A 12,464-nucleotide genomic window follows, 5' to 3' on the forward strand; every position below is an offset into this window, starting at 1 on the left:
GAGGTCCCAGGGCTGGCAAGTGCACATGTGGATGAGCGTGGGTGTGAGTGTGCACACGTGTGCACATGAGCAGTGCATGCTTGTGCTCGTTTCTGTGTGTATGAGCATGTGCTGCAGGCGTGCAGACATGAGCTCAGGCATGCGTGCATGATGGGGGGCGTGTGCTCCAACTGATACACACACCCGCCCTGGGAACGCCGCCCGGCCGCCTGTGCTCACGCACATGTGCCCGAGACGGCGGGTGCCCCCCGAGGTGGGGGCCCCGCGCCAGGGACGGGCACCCAGGGGACATGCGCTGTGCAGGCCTGAGTGCCCCTGAGCGGGAACCCCGACCCCACCCCCTCCCCAGACCACCCCTCAGCCCCCGCTGCTGCAGCCCCCGAGGCTCGCCTGGCCCTGGCTCTGTATCTGGCCGAGCCACTCGGGGACGGGAGACACACAGGACAGGATGAAACCTCTCTGGGGGACAAGGGACCCCTCCGCCCATGCTGGCCAAGATACGACAGGGGACACAGTGCAGTTGCTGGCGACCTGCTGTGACCCTCCCAGAGCTGGGGTCAGGCACAGAAGTGCTTGGCTCGGGGACGTGCCTGCTGGACCCACCTGGGGCTCACAGCTGGGCTCTCTCCCTGCCCCGTCCCCGGCCCACCTTGCCCAGAGGCAGGTGGGGAGGGGAGCAGCCGCTGGTCTGCGTCCCCCCAAGGGCCAGGTTGGACTTCTCTTGTCACCGAGGGGCTCGAGGCTGAAAAAACACTGCCCTCGAGGAGGAGAGCGCACGAGCAGACACACTGGGGCGCGGGCTGGGGGTCCTCATCCATCCCCTGGCCACGGCAGCTTCCGTGCCTGAGTCTTCTTGGGAGGCTGCGACGAGTCCCCCGCCCTGGGCTCCAGCTGCCCCAGCTGCCCCGGCTCCCCCGGGGTGTCCTGGCAACAGCGAGGGGCAGGAGCAGGGGCTGCGGCGATGCAGCGACCCCCTGTGGACAGGAGATGCTGCTCCCAAAGACCTCCGGGCACCAGCCCTTCAGCACTCAGGACCCCCAGACGCTGCCTAAAAGCCCTTCCCAGAGGGCAAGACGAGACTCCAGCTGATGCCCGGGCCCAGCCACTCCCGGCCAAGCACTTTCCCTGGACCCAGAGTTCGGGGCAGCGGCTCCATGGTGGCCCCTGTGGGGCTCAGGCTTGCTGTCTACTGCCCTGGTGCCAGGTGTCTGTGCCACCTGTGGGGTCCCCCCACCGTCAGGCTCCCAGCTCCATGGTCCCCAGGCCAGGAGGGCGGGGGCGCTGCTCCCCGGGTCCCAGGCTGCAGATCGGTGTCCCTGGCTCCCAAGACACCAAGAGGCCACAGCCAAGGGCCAGTCAGTGAAGAGCAGGTAGGGATTGGTGGGCTCCAGCAGGGACAGGAGGGACAACGCAGAGCAGGGGTCCCCAGGCCGTGGCCTGTTAGGATGGGGGTGCCACACAGCAGGAGCGCGTGGCAGGGCGAAGCTTCAATCAAATTACCACCCGAGCTCCGTCTCCTGCCCCTGGTCTGTGGAAAAACCGTCTTCCTCGAAACCAGTCCCAGTGCCTAAAGGGTTGGGGGCCGCTGGCCTAGAGGACAGAGCTGCCTTCACCCAGCGACACCTGGGTCTTTGACAGTTTTTACCAGTGGTCACAGCCTCACCCAGACCTGGTCCTGTCAGGGCACCGTGGGGGGACAGGCGGAGCAGGACCCCAGCAGAGGACAGAGGGGGGTTCTGCTCACCACACCGCCCAGTCTCGGGACCTGGAACCCAGGCCCAGCCCAGGGCCGCGCCCCCCTCCACCCAGCACCCCTGGCCCACATTCAGGTGTCTGTCAAAGTGCTGGCATAGCCTGGGGGCTGGCAGGGCAGAGAAGACCCCCTAGATATCCTGTGATCGGGAGACCCCCTTCCAGAAGCCCAGTGGGGCAGGCTCCCCCGTGGAGCGGAGACTGGGGGTCCAAGGGTTGCCACGCTCCCCTGTTGTCCCGAGGCCTTGCCCCTCCTCTCCAGGCCGGGGCCCTGGATGGGAGCTCTCTGGATGGGCGCCCAGAGGCAAGGGGACATTGTCCCATCCGTGCATGTGGACAGGCCTACCCCTCGCCAGGCACCCACAGCCTGGCCCTGCTCCCTGACCCCACACCTCCACCCTGCTGCTGTGGGCCGGGCCTCTGCCACCTCCCTCCCTGCCTGCTCACACCTGGGCCTCCACCTGCAGCGTGGGCACAGTCGCCTGGCTGCCCCTGCTGGAAAAGGACTTCGTGCACCTTCACCACGGAGACCGGGCAGCCCCTTGCCCACTGCCGCACCCGACACGGGCACCGCCACGTGACTCCAAGAAAAGGCCCTGAGCGTCCCGCCTGGAAACCTCAAGGCCGAGAGTCGGGCAGAGGCCGACGGGGCCTCATTTCCGGGACGCGGCCCAGCCCACATCGCCAAAGGGGCCCTCGCCCGTGGCCGAGCGCGGCGGCGGCCCGCACGGCGTGCAGAGATCTGAGTCCGTGTCCGACTCGCCCTCCGCGATGTATGGCCGGACCTTGGCACAGGGCGCCACGACCGCATAGCCACTGTGCGGCGCGTCCAGGTTCTCCCTGGACTGGGAGATGCTGAAGCCACTGAAGGAGCGTTCCAGCTCCTCGTGGTCAACGGATGGGATGGAGATGGACGTGTCGCTGTCCCGCAGTGCAGCCTCCTGCGGCCGGCCGGCCGGCGCGTCCTCCAGCCGCAGGAACTCCGTGCTGGCCCGGTGGCCCCCGCTGTAGGCCGACAGCGAGCGCTCGTGGGCGGGTGGCGGTGGGATGCGCACCAGAGCACCGTGGTCCCCCACGGGCGAGGTGCCGTGGCCGTGCCGGGCGTGGCCCTGCTGCTGCCAGGAGGTGGAGGGCGGGCACTGGGCAGGGTGTGCGACCGGGGGGGCGGAGAAATTCTTGTGGCCCACGGAGCTGGTGGAGCGGATGAGCTTGACGATGCAGCTGCCACGGTCCCCATGTTCCCGGCTGTCCTCAGGGCTGTGGTAGGGCGGAGCTGGCTCGGGCTCCTTGGCTCCGAAGTACGCCTCGGTCTCGGAGGGCAGGATCCCCATGCGCTGTGTGTAGATGCTGACCAGGAAGTCCAGCTTCTTCTCCATAGACAGGACCTGCGGCGGCGGCGGCTGCTGAGTGGCTGCTCCCCTGCAGGGTCCGACTGCCCCCTGCCTGGTCCCCCACCCTGCCACTGCATGTCGCCGAGGCGTCTCTGAGCCCAGCACCTCCCAGTTTGTCTGGCTGCCCTGCTCACACCTGGGCCTCCACCTGTAGCATGGACAGAGCCACCTGGCTGCCCCTGGCCGCCCACCTGGAGCCCGCCCTGCAGAACAAGATCCACAGAGGATGGCACCAACCTCTGCCCTCAGCACCAGTAGCTGAGCCAAGCAGAAGCCTTGTGTGTGGAGGCTGAGGACTCACCCCCAGGACGGGGCAGTGGAGCGAGGGCCCAGGTGTGACAGGCCACCCACCGGGCCCCAGTCCACAGTGTCTCTCAGTGGCCTCGGGCAAGGGGCGCAGGGCAACAGTGTTCCTGCCCCAAGGGCCTGTGGCCACAGAAGGAAAGTGCCTGAGACCAGGGAGGGCTCGGGATTGTGAGGTGTCCGACCACGGCACCCTGGGCTGTGAGGGGCCCCGCGTCCCTGAAGCTCCAGGACCCCTCCCGCAGCGTCCACCCCAGGCCGCCAAGCCGGCAGCAGGGCGGCCCTCCTGGCCTCTCCCACCTGCTTCTCCACCTGGCCCAGCCGACCCATCATGCTGGGGTCCTCAGGCAGCTCCGCCTCCGCTGGGCCCTTGGCGCGGTCCTTGTCCGTCATCGCCGGGCCCCGCCCCACGATCTGGTCCACTCTGCGGGGGGGAAAGGCCCCGTCCCCCGGCGTGAGTTTGGGTGGGTGTGCTGGCCTGAGGCCCCTCCTTCTGGGCCAGGCCACCACCCCCCGTCCAGGCACCAGGCCAGGCCCAGAGCCAACGTGGGGACAGCGGGTGCCAGGCCAGGTGGATGCCGGGCACCTGTTCTCACCTGGCTCTGGACCCTCAAGGCCTGTCCCCTGTCCACCCCATTCCAGTGATGGCACATCAGCACCGAGGCACATGAAGGTGTCCGGGCCACTGACCCCGCAGCTCTGCACCCCCAGCTCCCCGCCACCGCGCTTCCCTCCCTCTCCTGTGCCAGGAGCCCTCTGCCCAGCTGGCCTGGTGGGGACAGTCAGTCGTCTGTAGCAGCAACAACAGAAGCAGGGAGGCGAGGACAGAGAGCCGGGCACCGTGCACCAGGTGGGGAGCGGGGGACACAGACCAGCACGGACACTGCCCACGCACGACCGGAGGGGGGACAGAGGGAGCCACCGCCAACCAGAGAGCCTGTGTGTGCTCGCCCGCACGCACACTGGGCCTTGGGTGTGTACACATGTGTTCTGCATACATATGCTGTGCACGTGGGTTGTGTGTATATGTGTGTGCACCCGTGTGTTTACATTGTATGCAGTACAGGTGTGCGAGTGTGCACGCATTTTCATCGTGTGCCATGCAGTGTGTGCACGCACCTGTGTGCACACGTGTGCAGGGTGCAGCACACAGCTGAGCTGATCTAGAACCTTAAGTCCTGAATGCCAATGAGAGGAGGAGGAGGGGGAGCTCCTGCCAGGGAGGGGCTTGCATGTGACCTGCACGGTGTCCCCCGGCCCCATGCTGAGCAGGACAGCTCTGAATAGGCCGCAGGATCCCGAGCATGGGGACAAGTCAGGGGCCTGGTGGTCTCCAAGCGGTGGGGTCAGCTCCTGAGAACCCGCGGGGGCCGCCAAGCAGGGCAGGGTCCCAGGCCGAGGCCACAGAGCCTCCCGAAGGATGGCCCAAAGCCCCTGGCACAGAGCCTGCTTCTCAAGCTTGGGGGCGTGGCCGTGGGAGGGCCTGGGCCCCATCTGGGCTTCCTTCCTGACCCAGGGCCGGACTGCCTGTCTCTGGCGGAGACTTGGGGCCATTTTCCTCTGTTGCAGGAAGCAGAAGAGGGGTTCAGGCTGTCGGCCACGGTGCAGCTCGTCATGCTCCACTGGGCTTCGTGCTGGGCTCATGCACCCAAGGGCCAGCAGGGGCGGGGGGGTCGGGGTGGAGGCGGGGCCTCGGGCTCCAAGCAGACTTCCGTGCAGAACGGACAGGGAGGGGGGGCTCTCGGTGTTTCCGTGCGTCCACATGGTCCAGGCACACCTGCCCAGCGCCTTCACCCCTGCCACATGACGGGCGCCTGCCTGGCTAACCCCCCGGGAGCCGGGGCCCAGGGCTCCGCCGACTGCTGCTCCTGCTGGGGCGCAGGGAAAGGGTCCCCCAAGGATCCGGTGCCACCCCTCCCCTGGGCTTTGGGCTGAAGAGTCCAGCTTCCCCCCGACATGCCAAGACTGTTCTTCCGACCCCTTCTCTGCAGGAGTGTGCTCTCTGGCCGAGGCGGCCGGGGAGCCTGCCCAGCTCCTGGCTCTCATCGCCTAGCTCTGCCCCCTGGACCACGGCCCGAAAGGATGGCTTGGGGCTGGGGGACATGGCTGAGCAGGGCACCCCGAAAACACTGTCAGGGTGGCCCTGGGTCAGGCCTGACCCACCGAAGCACTAGGTAGAGAGAAGGGCGGCCCCTCGGCTCCGAGCGGCCGCACAGCTGGGCGTCTCCGTCCTCAGCCTCTGAGGACTCCACTCTCCCTGGGCCGCCCAGACCCGCCCGAGGTCTAAATGTTTTGCCGCTGAAGAGTCTGCCTGTGCCGACTCACCACCTGAGTCTCCCCTCGCCATGCACTCTGCCAGTCGGCCAGGCGCGCTCAGTGGTCACACTGACCTTGGTGCTGAGTGGCTGGAAGTGGGACCTGGGGCCCCTGAGCTCACTGGGCACCTGACTCCTCTGTATCCACAGGGTTAAAGGGGACAGAAGCAAGGGGACCTGCTCAGACCCTCGCAGGGCCAAGGTCAACCCCACGGGGCGGGGTGGCCGGTGCTGGGGGCCTGAGGGCTGTGTGGGAGGGCGCTGTGGTCCGGGGCCCTGAAGGCCCTTCCGGCACCCTGGACACCCCCAGTCCTTGCAGTGCTGGCCTTAGCTCCTGCCCCGGGAGCCCCCACAGGAGGACATCACACAGGATGTCCCTGCAAAGCTGCCTGGGTCCTGACAAGGACGCCCACCCCCAGCTGGATGCATCCCGTGGGCCGCCGTCATGTGGCTGGAGCGAAGGGAGCCGGCCATTGCACAGACACAGGCGGGGCGGCCGGTATCCTGACCTAGGTGAGTACTGGGGTGACTCTCTCGGAGGGGCCGTGGGTCCTTTGGTGGGGTACTTCTTGTGCCGGGGAGTTGAAGGGGGTGGGGGGCCCACAATCATATCTACCCTGGCAGGTAAACGAGAAAAGAGACACAAGCAAAGGCATCATGAAGCACCCGCAGTGGTGGCTGGGGACGCGCAGACACAGAAGGAGCGGCCCAGCCCAAAGCCACAGAGGGACACTTCTTACAACTATGGCCACGCGCAACCGCGCCGGGTACACCACGCCTGCTTGAGACTTCCCGTGTTCAAGCGGGCACAGGCCTGGGCACTGCATGCAGGTGTGCGGGGCAGAGGGCAGCCGGCCCAGCGCCTGAGGCGCCGGTGGGGACAGCACTCGGGCCTGTGGCTGTGCCGGACATTCGGCCTCACGGGGAGCGCCTGGCTTTGCCGACAGAGAAGAAGGGAAGGGAGAGCCCAGGGCCCGGGGCCTAGTGAGCCCGCGGGGGTGCTGAGCTGTGAGAGGGAGGCCCAGCGGGCAGCTGCTCCCACCCAGGCACATGTGTGCACACCCCTGCTCACACGCTGCCTTGTGCAGTGTGCTCGTGTACACATATGCACACACAGACTCGTGCGTGTGCACTTGCTCACACGCTCACTCAGGCACGTACATGTTCACGTGTTGCACCTTTGCATGTTTACACACTCAACATATTTGCACACAATCACACGTTTGCTCCCCGCACTCTCACATTGCCCCCTAGTGCACGGCGGTACATACACTTGCTCGCACACACAGCAGGGGCCCAGGCGATGCTCTGTGGGGCCCTGAGCCCAGAGACAGGAAGGGGTCACTCCCTGGCCCCACCCATGGGCAGCGTAAGGCCCAGAGGTCCCTCCCCCGCGTCTGGGGGCAGGACGGGAGGCAGCCCAATGCGGGGGCTGCACTGACCTCACTCCTCCCAGGGGTGGGGAGCAGGGCTGCCCCCCAGGCCGGTCCCCTGACCATGCAGACCTGCCTGCAGCCAGGGCTCAGGCCTCCCTGGGGACCACTGTGTCGGAGGGGCTGCGGGGGGGGGGCTCCGACAGGCAGGAGCACATGCCCCACTTCAGGAGGGCACGACCGCCGCGTGGCCTGCTCACACACACACGTGCAGAGGGTGGGTGTCTAGGAGCACACGTGTACTTGGTGTGTGTATAGGTGGGTGGACTTACAGGGTACATGGATGTGGTCACCAGCTGAGAGTGTGCTTATGTATTCACACGTGCACTGGCATAGGCACAGGTCTATGTGTATACTGCATACACACCTCTCCCAGGTGTGCTTGTGTGTGCCCCAGGCCCGTGCTCCTGTCTGCACATGCACATACAGAGGGTTTCTGGGGTGAGCACAACAGCCTGGCACGCGTGTGCCCTAAAACGGCCCCACCACAGATGGGCCCCAGGCAGCGGGAGCCCCTGGCCTGGCAGAAGAGGCGCCAAGGCTCGCAGCTGGTGGCTCACAGCCCCCCTCTCGGCAGAGCCCCCTGCTCCGGACACACGAGTGCAGGACACAGGGCACACAGGGCACACCAGAGACACACGTACACCCACATGTGACAACATGCTCCTGCACACACACACGCACACATGCACACAGAGACCTACACTGAGCACTTACACTGTGCATCTACACTGGTGTGCATGGGCACACAGGTGTGAGCACACACACACGAATACACACCCCCCGAAGCATGAGTGGAAAGGGCAGGAGAAGAGACACAGAGATGTCAAACATGAACACGACAGAAACCGAGTGTGGGCCGAGAGGAGGGGCCACCACAGGGCTGCCTCTGTGCCCCCGGGGCCCTACCCCCGCCCCGCCTCTATCGGGGAGCGTGCGCCCCCTGGCACCCATCTCCCCAGTTCGGGGCATGTTGGTGCTGGCCCTGCAGAACCAGCCCCCGGGCTCAAGGCCTGGGGCTCTTGCCTGGACTGCAGGTTTTTGATGCGGGACAGCATGTCCAGGTGGCCAGCCGAGTACTGCTCGATCACGTCCATCACGTCGTAGGGCCGCAGGCTCTCTTTGAACTTCCGCTTGGACACCAGGAACCTCATGACACTGAGGGGTGGACGGGGGCCGTGAGCCCCAGGCAGAGACCACCAGCGCCCCACCCCCGCCCCCAGGCAGGGCCTGCCCGGGCCTCTGCCTGCCCGGGGCCCTCCCAGCAGCCCTGAGAATTTGCTCTGGACAACGTGTTCCTTTCACCTGGGCCACCCACCCACTGGGCCACCCCTGGGCTCTGCTGCACAGCCAGACCCTGGCCCACCTGGCTGTCCATGGACAGCCCCAGGTGATAGGCAGGGACACTGTGACACCGGGCACTTTGTGAGCCACAAGGAGCTGGGGCTGAAGGGGTGTCAACCACAAGGTGTCCCCCAGGCCCCAGAGGGAGTGACCACACCCCTTCCTGGGCTCTGTGGAGGGGACACCTGATGTCACTCACCACACAGCCCGGATGCTGACTTTGAGGCCCGGAGTCAGGTCCTCGGTCACAAATTCGCAGTTACAGCTCTTGTTGTCGTCCACGATGTCCTCCCCGGGAAGACTTGCTTCTGGGTGGAAGGGGACACAGCCCATGAGGGGACAAAGGGGATGTGTCCACACCCAGTCACAGCAGAAGGTCACTCGCTCAGCGTGAAGAAGGATGAAACCTTGACCCATGCACACAGTGGAAGAGCCCCCAAAACACTTGTGAACAAAGCCAGACACCAGAGATGCCGCGTGGCCCACCCGTGGGCCGTGTCTGAGACACAGGAGAGCACGGGGGCTGGGCCTGGGGTGACCGTGGGTGGCTGGAACGTCCCGGAGCGGCACAGTGGGCGTGCTACGTGCCCAGAATTGTTCACTTTAAAATGGCTCATTTCATGTGACGTGATCCCAGTAACAGAAGAGATGGATAAAGTGGGTACTTCCCCCCTTGGGGAGTGAACCCTGGACGTGGCAGGACCACAGCACGGCATGGGGCTGACCCACCTTCCGAGTTCTGCCGTGATGCGGCGCCCTTGACCCGGAAGGCCTGCCGCGCGCGGCTGCGATCACCGAAGCTCCAGCTCTTGGGCACTTTGCCCGGACTGTCCTCCAGGCTCTGGTCAGCACTGGGCGAGCGCCGGACCGGCTGGGCCTGCGGGGACCCCTTCCCCTTGGCAGCCACACCTCGGGGGCTGGAGAAGACACGGTCCTTCAAACTGACCTTCTGACTGCTCCCAGGAGGACGGACAGACACACACACACACACAAAGACAGCAAGAAGAGTCACTCTGGACAGAACCCTCAGACCCGCCATCGGCTCTCAGCCGGCGTCGTCCCGCGTGGAAAGGAGAGAAAGGCTGCCAGGGGTGGGCAGCAGCCGGGGGCTGAAGTCCAGCTGGGGAGGGAGGTCGCAGGCCAAGGGACGCAGTGGACGGCTTGCTCCACTAGGGGGTCCCCAGCTGGCTCTGGTGCTCGGCCTGGCCAGGGGTCAGCGGACTCTCGCCCCCACCAATAGGGGCCCGAGCCCCGCCCACACGTCCAGCCAGGCCTTCCGCTGCAAGGCGACACCATGGCAGGACAGGGCGGCGGCTTCTCCCTGGGCCTGCAGCAGGCTCCCTGTCTGCCCCATTCACACCTTGTAACTGCCCCAGGATCAGGAGGGGTCAGGTCTGCAGCTGACCCCTGGGCCCCCCACAGCCCCAGGGAGTGGGTGAGGCCGGAGGAGAAGCGTGTGGGAGGTGGTGCCTATCCTCCTCTTCTCCACCCCGGGGGGACAGCGCAGGCTCCGTCCCATCCCCAGGACACAGGGGGAATGGACCGCCCTGCTCCCAGAGGGTGGAGTGGACGGGCCTGCTCTGCTGGCCACGCTGTCCAGGCCCTGGCCCGAGGCTGCAGGGATGGGGCGACCACAGCCAGCCAGCCACAGCCCTGGGGGTCTTCGGGCCTCCCTGTCCCCACAGATGTTGGTAACCATGGAGACAGGTTCCTCTGGGCAGCGGCCAGGAGACCGGTGGGTCATGGGGTGGCCGGGGCGCAGCATTAGGGCAGGTGGCCACTTGCTTCTTCCCACTGGGCAGTCCCCCCAGGCCTCCGAGAGAGGAGAGGAAGGCTCTGTGAACTGGGAACCCATTTGGGCCTCTGATCACAGCCTCTCACTGCTCCTGGGGCCTTGGGACAAACCTGCCCCGGGGTGGGCGCCTGTGGGCTGCCACCGTGCCAGCTAACGCCTCAGGCATCACCAGCCCCACTGCAGCCACCCGGAGTCAGCGGCCTCCTTCGGCCTCAGCAGGTACCCACAGCCCAGACACACAATCGGGTGGCACAGAGATGACCGGCCACGGAGAGGAGGTGGCCAGCACCAGGCCCACCTGGCCTGGACGCTGTGTCCTAGGTGGGCACCCCTCCCCACCCTGGGCCTCACAGCCTGTTTGTGTTAGTTTAGGGATCCCTGCAGGACGAGAAGAGCCCCCTGGGCTGATGGCCCTGAGGTGTGGAGTTCCTGGTGTCCTGTGAGCACAGGACAGGCTGCGGGGGACGTCAGCTTGCTCAGAACACCGGCCCCAAGCTCGTAACCGCTGAACCGAGGGCAAGGCCCAGTTGGGCAGGTGGGGACTGAGGGACACCCAGTGCCAGGCATCATGGGGCCTCTGACCACATGGCCTCTTTCATGTTCCGGTCCTGACAACGGCCACCAGCTGGTGCAGGGAGGCCACGAGACGTGATGGCCCTGCCCAGCCAGGAGAGCGGGGACACGGCAGGACCTGCCCCCTGTGGCTGAGATCAAGGCCAGGCTCCCCACTGCAGGATGTCACCGGGTGGACACCTGGGCCTCCTCAGTCACCTGCAGGCACTCGTCCCCCGGCCCCAGCCACCTGGCGTTTGCACCAGGGTCCTGCAGCGTCCTCCCTCAAGTCACGAGCTAAGGGCCGGAGCCAGTGCATGGGGCCGGGGGGGTGGCTCCGGCCAGATGGCCTCCGGTGAGATGGGGTGGTTTTGAGGCACCTGCGCTCTGTTTACGTGGGGCTGGGGAGTGAAAAGAAAGCCGAGGTCCACTCCCCTCTCCACCTGCCAGCCCCGACCCAGGGCAAAATTCTAAATACAGGGTGGGGGGAGCAGCCGCCATGAAAGGGAGGGGGTGGGAGGCCCCAGCTGAGCTCAGACACATCCTGGCCGCACACGGGCCGGTGCGGCGGGTGGGAGCCGGCATCCACAGGGAGCGGCTGCTGGCCACGGCCGGCAGTGGATGCCCCAGGGGAGTGGGGAAGGTGAGGTGAGATTCGTGAGGCTTGTGCACAGCAGGACTGAAGGTGGCTGGGACCCCCCACCACAGCCCCTGACCAAGGGAGCAGCCGGTGGCCCGCCTCCGCCCCGCCCAGCTTCCCGCCTGCGGCTGCGAGCCTTCCCCACCAGTGCCTACGTCTGTCCATGAACACGCAGGTATCGAGGACGGTGGGGGGCAGCCCTCAGAGCCCCTTTCAGGGCGGAAAAGGACTTGGAGCATGCACAGGTGCAAGGTGCAGGCATGCGGCTGCGGGGGGTGGGGGCTGGTCCTGCTGCGTGGCCCCTCCGGGCACTGGACGCTCAGCAGCGACCGCATGCAAATGACGGAAGGTGAGTGCTGCCCACACTTCGCAGGACTGCGCTGGCCAGGGTGGGGGACGGGCAGGAGGGGGGTGCACCCGGAGCAAGCAGAGAGACAGACACGTCCGCACCGGCCAGCCGGCAGCGGGCAGAGGGGAGGAGATGCACCCACGGTGCGAGCGAGGGTGCGGAGCGAGGGTCCGCCCGCATCTGGGGCTGCACGTGGGAGGGGGGCCTCGGGCTCCGCCTCTTCCTGGTGAGTCTGGTGTGGCGGGGCAGCCGGCACACACAGGACAGGGCTGCCCCGGGGCAGCGGGCCGGCGGTTTGGGGGGCCGTCCTCAGGTGCCCAGTAGAGGTACTGGACTGACACCAGGAAGAAGGCGCCCTGCACGGTCAGGACCCGGGGCCGGTGCCCTTGCTGGGTTTTCCAGCCCCGGCCGGGCCCCTCCTGCTTGGGCAGGAAGAGCCTTGGAGTCAGGGGGCAACTAGCAGTGCCCCAAGCCGGCCGTGGGCCGAGCTGCCAATCGGAATTGGGGGCTGGGGGCCGGGGGCCAGGGGCCGGGGCGGCCCCTCCCTGGCTGTCCAGAACCTCTAATGGGCAGAGTTCGGAGCGGAAGAG

General features: G+C 66.7%; 1 protein-coding gene across 7 annotated transcripts in view; it reads right to left on the minus strand.

The window, feature by feature from the left end:
- Positions 1-317: 317 nt before the first annotated feature.
- KCNQ2 (potassium voltage-gated channel subfamily Q member 2) overlaps positions 318-12,464 on the minus strand; it is a 41,742-nt gene continuing 29,595 nt past the window's right edge. For 2 of the 7 annotated variants that reach the window (XM_037060079.1, XM_037060072.1), the window contains 5 exons: positions 9,268-9,491; positions 8,738-8,846; positions 8,221-8,352; positions 3,747-3,870; positions 318-3,137 (listed from right to left, as the gene is read on the minus strand). In XM_037060079.1, the coding sequence (XP_036915974.1) occupies positions 2,406-3,137; positions 3,747-3,870; positions 8,221-8,352; positions 8,738-8,846; positions 9,268-9,491 (1,321 nt within the window). In that variant the 3' untranslated portion in view covers positions 318-2,405. Of the gene's footprint in view, positions 3,138-3,746; positions 3,871-6,270; positions 6,379-8,220; positions 8,353-8,737; positions 8,847-9,267; positions 9,492-12,464 lie in introns of all 7 variants that reach the window. The other 5 variants (XM_037060078.1, XM_037060075.1, XM_037060073.1 and 2 more) reach the window with 5 other exon arrangements.

Source organism: Sturnira hondurensis, unplaced genomic scaffold, assembly GCF_014824575.4.
Source record: "Sturnira hondurensis isolate 20B ecotype Veracruz unplaced genomic scaffold, ASM1482457v3 Scaffold0011378, whole genome shotgun sequence".
Lineage (NCBI taxonomy): Eukaryota > Metazoa > Chordata > Mammalia > Chiroptera > Phyllostomidae > Sturnira > Sturnira hondurensis.